This window comes from Populus nigra, chromosome 10 (assembly GCF_951802175.1).
Source record: "Populus nigra chromosome 10, ddPopNigr1.1, whole genome shotgun sequence".
Taxonomy (NCBI): domain Eukaryota; kingdom Viridiplantae; phylum Streptophyta; class Magnoliopsida; order Malpighiales; family Salicaceae; genus Populus; species Populus nigra.
The window spans coordinates 11,302,933-11,319,754 of NC_084861.1; the positions used below are offsets into that span (position 1 = coordinate 11,302,933).

Here is a 16,822-nt window from a genome sequence, read left to right on the forward strand (position 1 = left end):
AATCCCTTTATCTATATCTGTTAGTGGATTCTGTCCAAGCTTTGCGTTTATGCTTCAAAAACCGAAGCTGTTTTGTAGGAAGCTTGACACTCTTTGCTGAAAAATGACATTTGAAATTTTATTTGGGGTTAAATTCAAACTTGGATATAGTTTTGGGGTTAAGTTAAAGTTTACCATTTTTATATATCAATGCTTAGAGCCGGCGAATAGCTTTTTCAGAAGGAAAAAGAAAAAAGAAAAAAGAGAGGAGCCCATAGAGGGAAATGGGAATCTATGGAATTAATTATTGTGACCGCTGATTTTATTTTATTTTTAATCTTAACATTACTGCAAACTAAGCTGTGAGATGAAGGCACAACATAAGTGTGAAGACTCTGTGCTTCTCTTCATGTTTTTCTTTTGGAGCAAGCTCGTTCCAGGTTTCAAGCTCTATTCGTGCAACTCTGTAAACTAGTTTGGACCGTGATGATAGTTGAATAAAAGTTGTGAAGAAATCGGAGGGAAAAGAAAAATTTGTATTCCTGAGAGGAAACCAGTCGAAGCAGATTTTCCCAACTACAGAATTCTTACTTTTAAAGTGGAGTGTGTAATTAGATTCTCTTCCACAGCTAAATAACCCCAAGGACCTCTAGCTAATGGCCGTGACTGATCAGTCAATTACAAATGAATATTACTGCAAAATGCAAATCCTTTTTGGCTGTGGACCAGCAAGAAATGGATCTTGAAAAGCCACTTCACCAAGCAAGAACTGAAATCTATTTTGTGGTGTGAAAAGGAACTTATTCGTTGCCTAAGATTCCTTTCATACTTGGAGTACAATCCTGAATTAAATACATGGAGTCAGCTCCAGCCTCCAATGAAGGCATGGGATGATGTTACTTTGAAAATGTCTCCGATTTCTAGGCCCGCCTATCTGCTCGTATTATGAAATCAACGTTCTCCATGCTTTCTGTGTACAATATCTGTGGGCCCTCTTGTTAACTAGATAAAAAGAAGTGGTTATGGTTCTTGCTTCACTTCAAAGCACATCCTTTCATACTAAAACTTTTCCCTGTTTACAGCAAAGAGAGCTTGGTCTCATTGGAACACACAGCTCAAAAGTTATAAGCCCCGGACAAGTTCAAAGCAATTTCCTGGGCTAAAAATGGCGAGCAGACAGAGCAGTCCTCGAACAGATTCGTTAGACTATCGAACGGAGCTTCTATCACCTGCTGCGACAGGAGAGAATGTGAGCACGATGACAAGGGAGCCGTCTTGGCAACTTAGTATGGATAAGTTCCAGTTGCCAGAGAGGCGGATGGATAATCATTTTGGCTTTGGATATTTTCTTAAAACACTAAGTAAGCTAGAAGTTGATTTTTCACATCACTATTTACAAACTTAATATAGTTGCTTAATGAATTTAAGGTTTCTTTTTTCCTCTCTGGCAGGGAGACAAAAGAGAATTTCAGAATACTACAGAAGGCAGGAAAAGCTTGTCGAGGGATTCCATGAGGTGGACTCGTTCATTGAGTTGGGCATTTTGCCTGGAAGTTTAAGCGAGGTTAAGTTCTTTTACCTTCCTTCTCTTCTTTTCTTTTTAATTTTCAATTCCTCAAATATGAGTGCCTTAGTGGACTGGAACCACTTATCCTGGGTCATAACTATTTTGAGACCATGATCTTATAGAGAGCATCTTGATGATAGCAGTCGGTTCTGTTTCACTCATTTTAATTTGTTCCCAATTGGCTCTCGTGAAGATTTCGCTCGATCATGTGATCTTCTTTATGCTTGACATTTTTTTTTGTTGGTTCAGGATGAAATGAAACAGCTTGCAAGAAATGAGAGAGGGGCAATATATGCATCAAATGTAGCCAACTTGGTGCTTTTCCTGGCAAAAGTGTATGCTTCCATTGAGAGCAGATCATTGGCAGTGATAGCTTCAACTTTGGACTCATTCTTGGATTTATTGTCAGGGTTTATTTTGTGGTTTACTGCTCATACTATGAGAAAACCAAATCAATTTCAATATCCTATTGGCAAGCAAAGAATGCAACCTGTGGTAGGCCTTATTCCCTCAGCTGATCGTGAAGTTGTATATATATGAACTCGTTTCTCATTGTTTGGCAGTGACTTGAAAGAGGGTGATTATATTACCAAACCAATTAATGTCCCTAGAATTTTGTTTTGTTTTACATAAAACACACTTGCATTGGTGCATCGTTAACAGAAACACTCAAAAGTATGCAATGCTTCATTTGCTCACTTTTTTCTCGAGTAGCTTTAAGAAGATATGAACTTTAGGTCATTGAAGATGGTGCAAGTGTGATACACGTTGGCAAAAAATCTAATGAGTTTATATCGATCACAACTGTGTATTTGGGTTATCAATTGTTCAAGTCGTCTTATATTTTTTGTGCTTTTTCACCGATTCAGTGTTCTTGTTTTTGCAGGGAATAGTTATTTTTGCATCAGTGATGGCAACTCTTGGATTACAGATATTATTCGAGTCAGGAAGAGAACTTATTACAAGGGTATGCCAGTGCAAAACTTATCAGTATATGCTACAACTTCTATATAATCATAAAGCAATTAAAGTCATCTTTTCGATTAATGCAGACTCAGCCAGAAAGAGATCCTGACAAAGAAAAATGGATGATTGGCATTATGGTCTCTGCCACAGTGGTAAAATTTGTTCTCACGGTATATTGCCGCAGATTCAGCAATGAGATTGTTAGGGCATATGCTCAAGATCACTTCTTCGATGTCATTACAAATTCAATTGGTCTAGGGACAGCAGTGTTAGCTATCAAGTTTTACTGGTGGATTGATCCTATTGGAGCCATCGTTGTAAGTTGACAGTATTAGTTCATGAATCAGAATTATTCAGTAATCTTGGTATATTTTCCCCTTTTTTTCACATTATTATAGCAACAACTGATATGTTGAAACTATAATGCAGATAGCTTTATATACGATGGGCAATTGGGCGAAGACAGTCGTGGAGAATGTTTGGTCATTAATAGGGAGGACAGCTCCTCCAGACTATTTAGCTAAGCTGACGTATCTAATCTGGAACCATCACAAGGATATTAAGCACATTGAAACTGTTAGAGCATACACATTTGGTTGTCAATACTTTGTGGAGGTTCATATAGTCTTACCACAGGATATGTCTCTTGATCAAGCACATAATATTGGGGAGACACTAGAAGAGAAGCTGGAACAACTTCCTGAAGTAGAAAGAGCTTTTGTCCATGTGGATTTTGATACCACTCATCATCTGGAGCACAAGTCCAAACGTCCATGAATATTCTGAACGAAAATCCTTTAATGGAGACTGCCTTATTATGGTTCAAGGCATGATCAGCACTTTCTAGGATCTTTTTGAAAAAATATTCAATTAATGATGGAAAAAACAAATGAAATCTCACAGAAGAAATTGCATGAAGTAAGTTGATCGTATAATAAGAGTGTGCCTATAAACTTGGAGATGGAGAAACATGGTAGCTTGGATTTGATATTTATCTGTGGCCTGTGGGGGTATAACTTAAAGGGGTGTTAGGGGTGGAAGAGAGCTGTTCTTCTGCTTATTGTAATGTTTATTTTGTAATTTTAAGTTGGGATTTTGGCAACTTGTATTTGTTTATATAAAGTTTCTATTCGTTTATGGGTTGATAGTGTTTAGTAATGTGTGATTCTCTGAACTCCCATTCCCTTCGAGCAAAAAGAAGCAGAAAAAAAGACCAGAACATTGTAGTAGTTGTGAGAAACTTGGAATACATTTCTGCTTATTATCCATGAGGTTCAAAAACATTATAGATATCCAATCTTTTCTCCTTTGAACTAAGATGACTTGATGTGTTTTAATGTTCATAAAATAGATTATATTATCTGGCAATGCATTTCTCAGGTTCCTTTCCATTCAAGGAGTGACTATGCTACCTTCTCTGCCAAGCAAACACTCTTCTCAGGGGGGGGGGGGGGAATGGCGACGAGTCCTCGAATCGATTCATCAGACTATAGAACCGAGCTTTAATTACCTTCCCCACCTGGTGAGGATGTACCAGTCACCAGCGTGCCATCATGGCGTCTCAATAAGAACGAAATAGTCAGAGTCCATGCTCAAGATCATTTCTTCGATGTCGTAACAAATTCAAGTGGTTTGGTAACAGCCGTTTCGGCACTCCGATACTACTGGTGGATTGATCCTACTGGAGCAATAATAGTAAGTTTCTTCTTTTCCCGCGGATTCCTGCAGTTCTTTATTGAAGCAAGCTGGTTCAGTCACTAGCAAGTTCTCCCTTGCTTTATCCACGTTTGTCTCGTCCTTGTTAGTTATTGAGCCTGCTTGGCTCCGTGTTCTTCTAGCTTTTACTAAGCAGAGCATTTGAAAACGTGTTTGATTAGAATTTTAAAAATATTCTTAATAAAAAATTTTTTATTTTATTTAAAAGATAAAAATAACTTTAAATATTTTAAAATTAACTAACTTGAATAGTAATTAAATGATATTCAGTTACGTAGTTAATAACTTTAATTTTTTAAAATTAATTATTCTCGGTTATTTTATATTTCATGTATTAGATCTCAATTCTATTCAATGAAAAAACTATGTAATATTTTAATTGCTGTTTCTTTTTTTACCTATGTTTTTTTTTTAAAAAATCATTTTTAAGCAAATCCCTAGCTTTCTTTCTGCTAGAATTTATCTCCAATGATATTTTTTTCTTCTCCATAAAGAAGTCCCAAATCTAGGTGTATTAAAACTACTTCATATCGGGCTAGGCTTTCATTGTCTTAAGACAATGTTTTGAGTTTCGAACTCTTATGTTGGGCTGGGCCGACACATCGCCCGGGTCAGTTAGCTAAATTAAGAGATCACCAAATTAGGGTTTCTGCCCTATACAGAACCTCTATTTAGTCCCAACAATAGACCTCTTCACCGACTGCGCATGAGCCGCACCCCCTCCCCTGCTCTCCTTTCCCCCATCTCCAATTCAATCTCTAAATTCTAAACTAAATTTCTTAGTTGTTTTGATATATAGGCCTGTGATGCATCAAAATTGTCCGTACCATCTGAGATATTTCTGTCTGTGATGTTACCAAAACTTATACAGATTCTGAGGCGTTTTAATACACTTTTTTTTTAATGTAATTATTCGTTTTCTTTTTTCCATTTTATGATTAACTCATTGTTAACCAGAGGCTGTGATGATGAAAATTATATACCATCAAACTATGAGAGCTCAAAATGTGAGCTTGTTGATGCCATCTCTTATTCTCTGAGCCCTCTGTTTTGATGTTAGTGTTTTCTTTGATTATTAGTTATAAATTTATTGTATTGTTTCGGATCAAAAGGCAACAAATTAGAGTCTCTGAAGTGCTTTATTTTTCTATAGCGTTTTCAGTGCTGTACGTTGCCAACACCAACTTTTGGGTGCTGAGATTCTGGCATTTGCTTCCCTTCTAATGAAGCTTATGCATTCAGATATTCCTACATTCTATTTTTAGGCGATGAAAATTTTGAACTCAGTTACATTATTTTTGTTGATTACTCTTAGAGTTTCTTTGCATAGTGTTGGATCTGTTGCTAAGTTTTCAAGTAATGTTATGACACCCACGGGTGTTAGCATTTCTCACAAGTAGTTTAATGAGAAATCTTGAGTTTGTTTCGTTCCATGATTCGTTGACCACTGTTCTTGGGTAAGTAATTTCTCATATGGATTTTCCCGCTTGATGATGATTTTGTCTCGGTATTTTTGTTTTATAGTCGATTGTAAAAGCCAACATTTGATGCGGTTAATTAAATAGTGAAGCTGGGAATGCCGTTCTATCAATTGTCTTGCGTGCAAGGGCAACAATTTAGAGTCTCTGATTCGCTCTTTCTATAGCGTTTTAGTGCTGTACGTTGCCTATATGTAGCTGAGTGCTGAGATTCTGGCATGGATTCCTTATTTTGATAAGTCATGTGCATTCAGATGCTCCCACATTTAATTTATGCACTTCCACAAAATTCGTTAGACTTGAACTGTTATGGTGGATGCTATGATCTTGATGTTGTAGTTTTTTTAATTTTTTTTATAAGAGCTATAGGTGCATGGTGATCAATGCAATTCGGAATATAATTTTCTTCGAGGTCCTCTCCAGACAAATCTTCTGAATTTTCATTTGTTTGATGAGAACCTGGATAGTGTCTGTGCATAGTAGAGGATCTTATAACAAAGTGCATCTCAGAAAGCCAGTGCTTTTGTCTGCTATCAGCTCTTGGCTCGCTATGATGCCTACATTTTATCAATACAAAGTCTGTTTATTTATTGTTTTCCCTCAATAAGATATCTGCTGAAGAATTCTTGTTTGAGTTTGGATTCTTATTCTTGAATGATTCTTTTATGTTTTCGAGAAATGTACTTAAAGTAATTGAGAAATGTTTTGGTTATTTGCATGTGGTGAGGACTCGTATGGCTGAAGAAATGGAATGAATGATTCACGTAGGCTCTGTTGCTCTCCAGTCTTGTTTCTCAGTGCTGGACGTTGCCAACACCTAACTGGGTGCTGAGATTCTGGCAGGGCTTCTTATCATAGTTGGGCTTCTGCTTCCATAATTTCCACTTTTTTTTATTTATGCGTGTATTTCTTTTTCGTTCATTGAATTTTTATTTGTTTTGGATATTTAAACATGCGTTTATTTAAATGCAAAATGTTATGTGGCAGAAAGTAAGTTGTAAGATTTGTACAATAAATTCATTTTCTAAGAACTTGGACACGTCTAAACCTGCTGTTGTTGATCCAGCTTTTCTGATTTAGGAGTTGCTCTCTAATTTCCACCCCATTCCGTTTTCAGTTGTTGGTTTTTGAGAAATTTATTTTTGGTGTTTCTCTGTTTTTCCTTTTTTATTCTGTGGATATGCTTTTACGCATTCATGAATAATATCTTGGTTTGGCAAGGAAGACGACGGAGGGGATATTCCTTTTACAATTCCCTTCAAAGGGATCTACCATTTGTCTCCATTTGGTTTCACTCTTTGAAGCAACTAAACAGTTGAAAAAAAAGACTTGACGATGATGGATGTAGTAGCCTTAGCCAATGGAAATAGCTATTCCTTTTGTATAACCAATTTGATTTATTTCTAGGACGTCTTTTCTAGGGTTTTATACCCTCGTTTGAATACTCCAGCTATTCCGTCCTCTTTCGATATTTTTTTCGGTTGTCTTCCATGCACACTATTGCATGGTGGGAAAGCAAATACAAATACGAACGGAAATTAATAGTATTGTTTTAGCTATTGCTTTTTAAAGTAGGATCTTGATTAGATTTTTCAGAAAGATTTAATTTCAACCCAATAGGAATCAATTTGGAATCACGTTTATTGACCCTGTGAATACGTTCACGGGAATTGATAACTACAAGTTGATCTTTTGGGCATCGAGATTTCATGGTATAAATTGGATAGAAATGGGAAAAACTATGAGCACAGAGGTTAGTTTCCCACAACCTCTAAAACCTGCTGCTTCCGTGTTGGATTTGGTGGCTGCTTGCCCTGCTAGTCCTAATCCAACGTCTTTGTGGGGACCCGTCGACATCTGCTCGTCTTCATGGGTGGAATTTTGTCGTGCTGTTAGAGAGACATTGGGCCAAGAACAGTGCCATTCACTTGTGTAATATATGCATTTAAACACATGCATCTGCTTGAAGTGGGATTTCTACATAGTTTATATCATTTATGTTATTTTCTATTTGTTGAATTACAGCAGTTTGTAATTGCGCAAGTATACCATTCTTGTAGTATTACGACAAAGATTCCGTGCCTGTAGTCAACTGTTTCTTTCCCTCGCACATTTGTCTCATGACATGTACGTTGTAGTGTTTTTTTTTTCTAATTAATATGGATTATTTTATAGGTTTTGATTAATTTTATAGGTTTTAAAATTAATGATTATATAAATTTTTAGTGATTTTAAAGTTTTTAAGACTCAAATTAATAATATCTGAAAAATAAATTAAAAACCTAACCAATTAAACTAATGATAATGGTAACGGTAACGTAATGATAATTGCTTTCGTTTTTAAAGTTTTTACCAATCATGATAATGGTAACGGTAACGTAATGATAAATTGCTTTCGTTTTTAAAGTTTTTACCAATCATGATAATGGTAACGGTAACGTAATGATAATTGCTTTCGTTTTTCCTCGAGCATTTTTTATTGCTCAGTCTTGCTACTGGATTTTGTGACTTCTCAGTGCTTCAGTTACTAAAATTTGGTATTGTACGACTAAAGCTGCCTGTCCTGTAGATGATTTATCCTCGACAGTTGCTCTTCTTTGCTCATGTGGTTGTAGTTAGCTTATAGTGAGAACTGGGTTCATTGGAGGATTGCCACAGCATACTGGAACATCCTTGATTTGATGGGAGGAACTTATGATCATGTTTTTCCAAGGATGTAAGCTATCTGATTGTTGTGAGAGAGGTGGAAGAGAAACAGGACCGTTCCTAGGAGGTTGCAGAACAGTGTGCAAGTAAGTTCTGTTCTGCTGCTGAACTCAATGTAGTCCTTCTTATCTGCGGAAACTTTGGTTCTGTGTCCATTAGTGTAGCTTCTCATCACCTCGAGGCTTGCTGTTCTTCGCATTTCCGTCTTCGTGAAGCTGCACAGGTAACGAGAGAAAGAGACCCCTGTTCCACGTCAGGATAAGCTTATAACTCTTGTTCATACGCGGATTCTACTCCCGAGTTTTCTTTCTTGCTTGGAACCCGTTTGCCTACGTGGCATTGTTCAAAATTAAAAGCATTATTTTGACTAACATTTATTTGAACCGCAGTTAAGCATGGGGTACGCGTAAGCAGAAGACCTTTACAGGTCAGGCCATGAACATAGAATGTTGATTATTTTCAGTGACGTTACGTTATCTTACGTCATTGTACGTACAGATTACGATTACGAGAAATAAAATATGAACCGCCTGATCTTGACGTCCTTTTTGGGACCCACATCCCTACGACCTAGACTTCTTACCGTGATTTTTAAACTGACCGGGGATGATACGTGGCAAATCCTGGGTTGTGGTTGATCAGTCAATCTATTTTTTTTATTTTATAAAATAAAATAACTGGTTTTTTACAGGTTTTTGTTCCGGCTCGCCTAGTTTTTATCCGGGTTATACTGAGTTAATTTTATTTTTTTTACTCAGCCGGCCTAAACCCAAGTCAAAGCTCAATTCAGTGAGTTTAAAACAGTGCTTTTTACTCTGGGTGTTTAAATTTTTGGGTTAATAACAATAATAACAATAACGTGCCTTTGATTGCGGCTTTTTCCTGCATGATCCAACCAACCACCCGTGACCATCCTCCGAACCACGAAACAGATTTTTGTCATCATTACTGTTCCATGTCACTTTTGTGCTGTTCTTACAAGTCTTGGTAGTCTTAATAATTAGAGGCAGAGCTTTAATTAAAGACTGGTTTTATTCTCCGCACTTTATTGCGAGATTATTTTGTTTTTTTTTTTTCCCTGCGCAAAAAAGGTATAGGCATTGTTAATGGCTTTTTACCGTCAAAACAGATTGAACTTGCATGCTAAAACCATTTAGTTTATATATATGTTAAATATTTAAATCGAGAATTATAGGGGTTAATAAATAGTAATAAATATGTTGATTCCAACTAAGATTTGAGTTGGAAAATTAAAATAAATATATTATTTAAAAAATTAAATATTTGTTTCAGTGTAAAATTAAGTTTTAATTGATTTAAATTAATAAAAATAAATTTTATTTTTTCAAATTAAGCATTATCCACATCAACACTTGTTCTTAACATTGTGAGAACATAGTATGAAACCACCCAGAACAAAATATTAATTTTAATTTCAAGTCAACTTAATAAAATGACTAAATAATGAATAAAAACAATCAAGTGAAAAAAAAATTAAAACATTGCAAGTAATTATTGCAACCTACATTTAATTAAGTTTTTTTTCAAGTTATATTTTTATTATTTTTTAAATATTTTTTTATTTTTATTGGGTCACATATTTATAATTTCAAATATCATTTAATAATTTATCAAGTATTATCAAACTATAATTATTAAATGAAAATCAAAATGAATCAATAGAAAAACAACATAGGAATGAAAAAATTACAAATAAAAAAAAAAGTTGGAAAGGGTTCGCTGTTTACAATACAAAACATCATACCAAGGTTTATATGAGATATTTTGCGAAATGGAAGTACTAAAATGAAGAAACAAAAAGATAAATTTTCTTGTCCCTCATTAAAAAAAGAATAAAGAAAATACTCTCTCTTTTTTCTCCTTTCTTTAAGCAGATGCCGGCAGTGGCCTTCACGAGGCTGCAGGTAGTAACTCGAATATTCATAGGAGGTCAAATTGGTCATTTCAAGATCCCGCTCGCTACCGTTTACTGCGAAAGAAAGGAAAAATACACACCACCATAAATGAAAAATAATGACAGTGTACTAGTGTTGATTAATTAATGGAGTAGCAAATGTAAGGTCCACTTAGTGAGGAGGAGGAGAAGAAGATAAGGTAATTTCTCACATGGGTTTTCTTTCCTGTTTGATATTTTGTTGGTGTTTTGATCACTTCTATCTCTTAATATGTTTTAAAAATGAATGTTTAATTTAAAATTGGTTGATTAGTAAGTTACAGTTATAATCTTACCTGTTAGTGATTTGATCCCTTACTCTTGTTCTGTTTTTGTCCGCTTTAAGTGAAAAGTTCCTGTCTTTGTCAATTTTCTTTGGTTTTGTCTCACTGGGTTAGTACTTTCGTTTTTTTTTTTTTTGGTTATGTATGTGTTTAGATTTCAGAGATTTGTGTCTTAGGGTTTCATCAAGTGAGTGGTTTTATTTGATTTGATTTGATTGTTTTTGCTGTTGGGCTTTTCTTTTCTTTATTGGCATAGCTGGACTCAAGATTTCAACTTTTTATTTTTCTTGGGATATATGAAGGACTTCAACTTTCGCTTTGAATTTTCATTTATGCCTTGTTTCATACTCTACTGCTACATAATTGGTAAAGTTGCTTAATTTTTGGATGTGGTTGTTTGTCATGGTTATGCTTTCCAAAGTTCATAGCAAAATGAAGGCTACAGAAAACCCTTTTAGGAATCTACAAGATTCTGAGAGTTTACCTGCTGTACAAGTACTGCTCTTCATGACGTTGGAGACTTTAGAAAGATTGGTTTTTCTCGGAAGATTTAATGGATTTAGAATTTGTAGTGATAGTACATTAGGGAATCTAGGTGGCTCCATATCTTTGTGAGTGCCTCTGGTTCTGCACATGGAAAGTACATGAATTGCCATTACAGTTTACATCTAAGGTTCAGATGTAGTGTTTTGAGAACCAAGAGGATCCACTACAGGGAGTTTGTGTTACTTTCCAAAACCATGAAGAAACTTTGTGTGTGAATTTAATGTTTGACAATTCTACATTGCAGTTCCAGATGCTTAAAGTGATTGAACTTGGTCTTGTGTGGATCATTTCCTTTTTTGCATCTAAGCAAAATGTATTTTCTACCTAGATATGTTTGCGGGTTTGATTTAGGGGCATCAAATTGTCTGGTTTAGTATGACGATTAATGTATATGTCCTCACTGCTTTCTGGTAAAGGGCAATCACCTATTGAAGGGTCCTATGTCATTGCTATTGTTGCTTCTCTAGTTTCTTATTTTCCGAGTGCTCTGATATCACATACTTGGCTCTTGGACATATTACCTATGCTGTACTATCAAACATGTCTACACTGGTGAACTGTGCAGTTGCTGGCAAGGTTCATTCGACTGTCCATTGAAACACTTGACTGAACTGAATTGTGTTTAATTCTTATCTGGAAGCGATCTGTCATCATGTAATTTACAGGTCATTATCTATCTTGGTCACTTACTTTACTGTTATGCAGCAAGTTTGAGGGAGATTTTTGCACATAATTTGCTGAAGTTCTGGTTCTTTTCAGCAAATATCAGTTCTTACAAAGGTCCTGTTTTCCACTTTACACATGGTAAATCTATCTAAATCCACGCAAAACCTTTTCTGTTTTGCTTATCCAATAGCAAAAATTATCTCTGTTTCAGGTTATTCAAGGATAACAGAAATGTAATGAGTTACAAGTATTAACTAAGAAACAAATAGCCTTATAAGGTCATGGCCTAGTATCGCCCATGCAAGGATAGCTTTTTACAATGCAAACATGAAGAAAATGTCTCGCTACTTCAGCGCTGTTTCTTGGTTGGTTGGGAGAGAGCTTTAAAACTATTCATTGAACTTTTCACACTAGTCAATAAATCTTTATTCCTTGGTTAAAGAAGATAGTTATTTGCGTTGAGTATATTCATGAAGCATGACAATGGATTCTTTTTGTGGATTGTTACTTCTCTTGTCTTACTATTCTTTATTTTGTGATAATTTAAGGCAGCATATGAAGATCTGCCACCCAGCATGATAAAGAAACTAGCAAAGGAATTGAAGAATCTTGAATCCCCGCCCGAGGGCATTATAGGGGTAAATGATTATGATTTTTCAGTCTCAGAAGCTGGTATTGAAGTCCCAGGCATGCAACTTTGTCCTAAATTCAATCTCTTTAAGAAGTATTGGGAGATATGTTGAAGTAATACTGTTGGTTTTGCAGCTGTAACTGCATATAAAAATAATGTTTCTCGCATGAAGCAGCTATTGTCTCATGACTTTAGACGCCCTCCTCCAAAAGGTTTGTATATGGGCATTTTATTACATCTTTACATTGCAATGTTCTGTAGGCTGTAGCTATTTATTTCAGTTCAAGTCTGATGTTCTCATTGATAAGAAAATTTTTTCCATCCTTCATATTTCATTTTACCATCTAGGGTCCAAGTGTTACCTCTTCTATTATCTAACTCCCTATGAGTGCACTGAACATGATATGATATGAGTTAACTTCTTAATTGTGTATGTTTATGAGCATCATCAATAAACAAATTGCAGAGTTATTGCTTAACCTTTATTTTTTGTTTGTCATGGCATGTGATTTGTCTTCTCTACTCACCATGAGAGTGCTTTGTTGTGTCTCCAATTGTGTTATTGTTGTAAATACAATGATATGAAATATCATCACTCCAACTAAAAATAAGATCTGCAAATTTTATTATTTGACAGGTGGATCATCAGACCAAGAATCGAATGGGTCTGAGACAAAAAGATCTAGTGTATCATCTGGCAGTAGGTCTCGCATCCACAAAGAGTTTCTTTCTAGGTTTGTGGACAGTCAAACTCTGACAGCCAGACTTGAAGACTGGTTTGAATTGATATCAGAACAGTCTGGGAAAAAAAAGTCTGCGTTTGATGTTCCATTTGAGTTGATAGAACTTCAAAAGTTTGATTATGCATTGGAAGGGGTGTCATTTCAGCAGCTGGTTCGAATGCCCAATGCTGTCTATGCTTCAACGTCTGATGCTGCAGAAGCAACTGCTTATCTTGCCATTGAAGACTTTCTACATGCAAGTGTGAAGGGCTTGTGGGAGGCATTTTGGAGTCAGGATGATCCCATTCCTTTCTCAGTTGCTTGTCTATACAATGAAAACTTGAAATTCTACCAGGCTGAGAAAGCAATAGGTAATGGAAAGCTCAGTGGTCTTTGTGCCACTGGTGTATTACTTAACAACCCTAGACATCCACATGGAATGTGGGACCATGTTCTTGAACTGGCCCTTCTAAGGCCTCATATTAGAAGTGTTGCTGCAGGAAGTGACCAGAAACTCTCTTTATCTGTTCTGGGTGAGGCTCTCTTCTATGCTTTACGCATGCTGCTATCAAGAAGCTTGAGCAAATTGAATTTTTCTGAGAGTCCTAATTGTGCCTATGTTCTTCTTGTTGATTCTCAATATGGAGGGGTTGTAAAAGTTGAAGGAGATGTAGATAAATTGGAGTTTGATGTGTATAATGTTTATGACTGTTCTGTGGATTGGATAAAAAAACATTGTAAAGTCTCAGTCTCTCCTATTGATAGGATCTGGAACAAACTTGGAAATGCCAACTGGGGAGACATTGGTGCTCTACAGGTACTTTTTGCTACTTTCCATTGTATTGTACAGTATGCAGGGATGCCGAAGCACTCAATTGAAGATTTAGCAGCTGATCATGGTTCTCGCCTCCAAACAAGAAGAGTGGCAAGGCAGTTAGGGGATTCCAGAGTTAATGGCAACGGACTATTTCAGTTTCAGCAACAGAGTGCTTCTCCTGAAATCGTTGAAGTTCCAGATGAATCCATAAAAATAAAGTCTGAAGAGTTTATAATGAAGCTGGATGTAGGATCTGTACTGTGGTTGGAGGACTCAGACCAGCAAAAAGGTTATCAGATCAATGATGTCGTGCACAATAATGAACTGCGGTATTACATTGCATCGCCTGTTAAAGATCCTGGTAAATCTTTGTTTCTTTATGTTGGTTCTCATCCTTCTCAACTGGAACCGGCATGGGAAGATATGGATTTGTGGTTTCAAGTCCAAAGGCAAACTAAAATATTGACTGTTATGAGACAGAAAGGTTTATCTAGTAAATATCTACCACAGTTGAGTGCTTCTGGCAGGATTGTTCACCCTGGACGGTGTCAAAAACCCAGCTCAGGTGGGAACTGTGATCACCCATGGTGTGGTACCCCTATTCTTGTTACCAATCCTGTTGGCGAGACAGTTGCTGATATGGTAAATGCTGGCAGATTTGGTTTGGATGAGGCTATCAGGTGTTGTCATGATTGTTTATCTGCACTTTCTACTACTTCTTCTGCTGACATTCGGCATGGAGACATTCGGCCAGAGAACATAATTTGTGTGAGGTCTGGTGTGAGGCATCCTTATTTTGTTCTTGTTGGTTGGGGTCATGCAATTCTTGAAGACAGGGATCGTCCTGCGATGAATCTCCATTTTTCATCTACCTATGCGCTTCAAGAGAGAAAATTGTGCTCAGCTTCAGATGCAGAGAGCCTGGTATATGTGCTCTACTTTGCCTGTGGTGGAGCTTTGCCTGATTTAGATTCGGTTGAGGGGGCATTGCAATGGAGAGAGACCTCATGGTCAAGAAGATTGATTCAGCTGAAGCTTGGTGAGGTATCAACTGTGTTAAAAGCATTTGCTGATTATGTAGACAGTCTATGTGGGACACCATATCCTATAGATTATGATATATGGCTAAGAAGGTTAAGGAGAAATATTCATGATGATGACCATGGAAAGCAAGCCGGCACATCTGGTTAGGAATTTTCCACTACCTCTAGTGGCAGAAATGAATCAAGAAATCATCCGGATCATTTTCACTGCCCGGGAGCAGTTGATACAATATGAAGTTTTAAGCATTTGGGGTCGATTGTTAAACTTGGATGATCTGAAGCTTTATAAAGGGAGAAAAAGATGGTTCAAAATTCCGAGATTGGTTTAATTGTTCTCCAACATAGCCTCTCAATTTTGATAATTCTTTTGGCTGTCCCTTCTGTGCTGTAAATCATCGGGACCGCGTTGGCGTCTCTGCACAGACCAAGCCACACAATATAACACCACCTTCTATTTTGTTGGCGTGTAGTCCCCTTATACTGCAGAGGTTTAAAACACGATTGCCTTATGCTTTAGTGATGCGTTTCTTATTAATACATGTAGCACGTGTTGATGGTATTCCTTTGTAAAGATACGAGTTAAATTACTATCAAAGTTCTGTAATTGTTTGAATCTGAGATACGGACATGGCATCATTCCTTGTAATTAGATTGCATGACTGTGAACCCATGTTATTCTTTTGGTTCATTTTTCATCCGGGACTTTTGTTTGGTGCAAGGCTGAATGTTGAGCGATGGTGTATTAGTAAAGTACTTGGTTTGCGTACTCAAAAACGTGGCAAACAACTCCTGTTTGCCAAAAGACATAATCTTTACCTTGATTCAAGGCTGTATCCAAACAGTGATTGGCTCTCATTACAAGCTCCATCTCTATTGCCACTCACCCCCAACATCCTGCCAATAAAAAACCGTGTCTTTCTCACGTACAGCCGCTGGAAGTCAAAATTTGCCATGTCTTTACTTTGTGATGTAACAATTGAACTCGAGGATCTAAACGTACCATCATCCGTTATCAATACTAACACTGTTAGGATATATCATGTGGGTTCTACCAACGGTTTATTATGTCTCAAAGTCTGAAATAAAGGTCATCGTAGATAACAGTGAACGTTATGGTAATGTTTTATGGAACCCAGCAGCAAGAAAATACCGCCGCCTGCCCTGTCTCAGAGGTGATAGTCATATTTTGGGGTTTGGTTTCCATCATGAAATAAACGTCCACAAAGTGCTACGACTTGTGGGCTGCTGCAGAGGTTTCTACTTTGAGTACAGTTTCTTGGAGAGAAGTTCAGCCACATTCCTGTCTGGATATAAGGGCGTACTCGGCGGTCGTGAAGGGACGTATTCTATGGTTTTCCCCAAGATGGATGCTGCTCGCTCTACCTTGCAATGGTGGTAGCGTGCTTGCATTGCACTTTGTGGAGTACCTTGAAGAATCAACTTTGAAAGTTGAGCTGTGGACAACGAACAATGGATCTTATTCCAAGCTATTCACGCATGGACGAGGTCTCGATGGATTTGAAGAGGTTCTAGGAATGTGGAACGACAGGGAAATTATACTACAGGAAGACAATTGGATTTCTTTGTTATGATTTCTCGACCCGAAACTTGAAAATGATTCCGCAAGATCAGTCTCGTGCTTGATGAAGCTGACAACTATTTGGAGAGCCTGGTTTCAATCCACCACACTGAATATAAACATTAGGCACTTAATTTGCAGAATGTTTTGGAGGATAATACTAGTATT

General features: G+C 36.8%; 2 protein-coding genes and 2 non-coding genes across 15 annotated transcripts; all 4 read left to right on the top strand.

The window, feature by feature from the left end:
- The first annotated feature begins 925 nt into the window (after positions 1-925).
- On the top strand, positions 926-3,649 carry LOC133704953 (metal tolerance protein 10-like). The gene is made up of 6 exons (XM_062130027.1): positions 926-1,340; positions 1,431-1,543; positions 1,796-2,041; positions 2,433-2,513; positions 2,599-2,829; positions 2,942-3,649. The coding sequence occupies exons 1-6, from the start codon at positions 1,145-1,147 to the stop codon at positions 3,287-3,289; spliced, it is 1,215 nt and encodes a 404-aa protein (XP_061986011.1). The 5' UTR covers positions 926-1,144; the 3' UTR covers positions 3,290-3,649.
- A 1,377-nt stretch (positions 3,650-5,026) lies between these two features.
- Positions 5,027-5,111, top strand: LOC133706111 (small nucleolar RNA snoR117). Its single transcript, XR_009844455.1, has one exon. It is a non-coding gene; the product is annotated as a small nucleolar RNA snoR117 (small nucleolar RNA).
- Positions 5,112-5,185: 74 nt separating this feature from the next.
- On the top strand, positions 5,186-5,272 carry LOC133706110 (small nucleolar RNA snoR116). Its single transcript, XR_009844454.1, has one exon. It is a non-coding gene; the product is annotated as a small nucleolar RNA snoR116 (small nucleolar RNA).
- A 5,017-nt stretch (positions 5,273-10,289) lies between these two features.
- Positions 10,290-15,763, top strand: LOC133704782 (uncharacterized). 12 transcript variants are annotated; one of them, XM_062129756.1, is made up of 6 exons: positions 10,290-10,527; positions 11,762-11,861; positions 11,956-12,000; positions 12,411-12,549; positions 12,628-12,705; positions 13,131-15,763. In XM_062129756.1, exons 3-6 carry the CDS (start codon positions 11,998-12,000, stop codon positions 15,221-15,223), a joined length of 2,313 nt encoding a protein of 770 aa, XP_061985740.1. In that variant the 5' UTR covers positions 10,290-10,527; positions 11,762-11,861; positions 11,956-11,997; the 3' UTR covers positions 15,224-15,763. The 12 variants fall into 12 exon arrangements, with proteins under 12 accessions (XP_061985740.1, XP_061985744.1, XP_061985748.1 ...); XM_062129760.1 differs by lacking the exon at positions 11,762-11,861 and adding an exon at positions 12,074-12,227 and having other exon boundaries at positions 10,291-10,527; positions 11,902-12,000; XM_062129764.1 differs by lacking the exon at positions 11,956-12,000 and having other exon boundaries at positions 10,291-10,527.
- The last annotated feature ends 1,059 nt before the right edge of the window (positions 15,764-16,822 follow it).

What these genes read in the sequence shown, in the direction of transcription:
- LOC133704953 (XM_062130027.1), top strand. Translation starts at nt 1,145, where the DNA reads ATGGCGAGCAGACAGAGCAGTCCTCGAACAGATTCGTTAGACTATCGA. An exon ending in TGCCTGGAAGTTTAAGCGAG is followed by an intron (nt 1,544 to 1,795) that starts GTTAAGTTCTTT and finishes TTGTTGGTTCAG; the next exon opens with GATGAAATGAAACAGCTTGC. An exon ending in GAAGAGAACTTATTACAAGG is followed by an intron (nt 2,514 to 2,598) that starts GTATGCCAGTGC and finishes CGATTAATGCAG; the next exon opens with ACTCAGCCAGAAAGAGATCC.
- LOC133704782 (XM_062129756.1), top strand. An exon ending in AGCTGGTATTGAAGTCCCAG is followed by an intron (nt 12,550 to 12,627) that starts GCATGCAACTTT and finishes TTGGTTTTGCAG; the next exon opens with CTGTAACTGCATATAAAAAT. An exon ending in TAGACGCCCTCCTCCAAAAG is followed by an intron (nt 12,706 to 13,130) that starts GTTTGTATATGG and finishes ATTATTTGACAG; the next exon opens with GTGGATCATCAGACCAAGAA.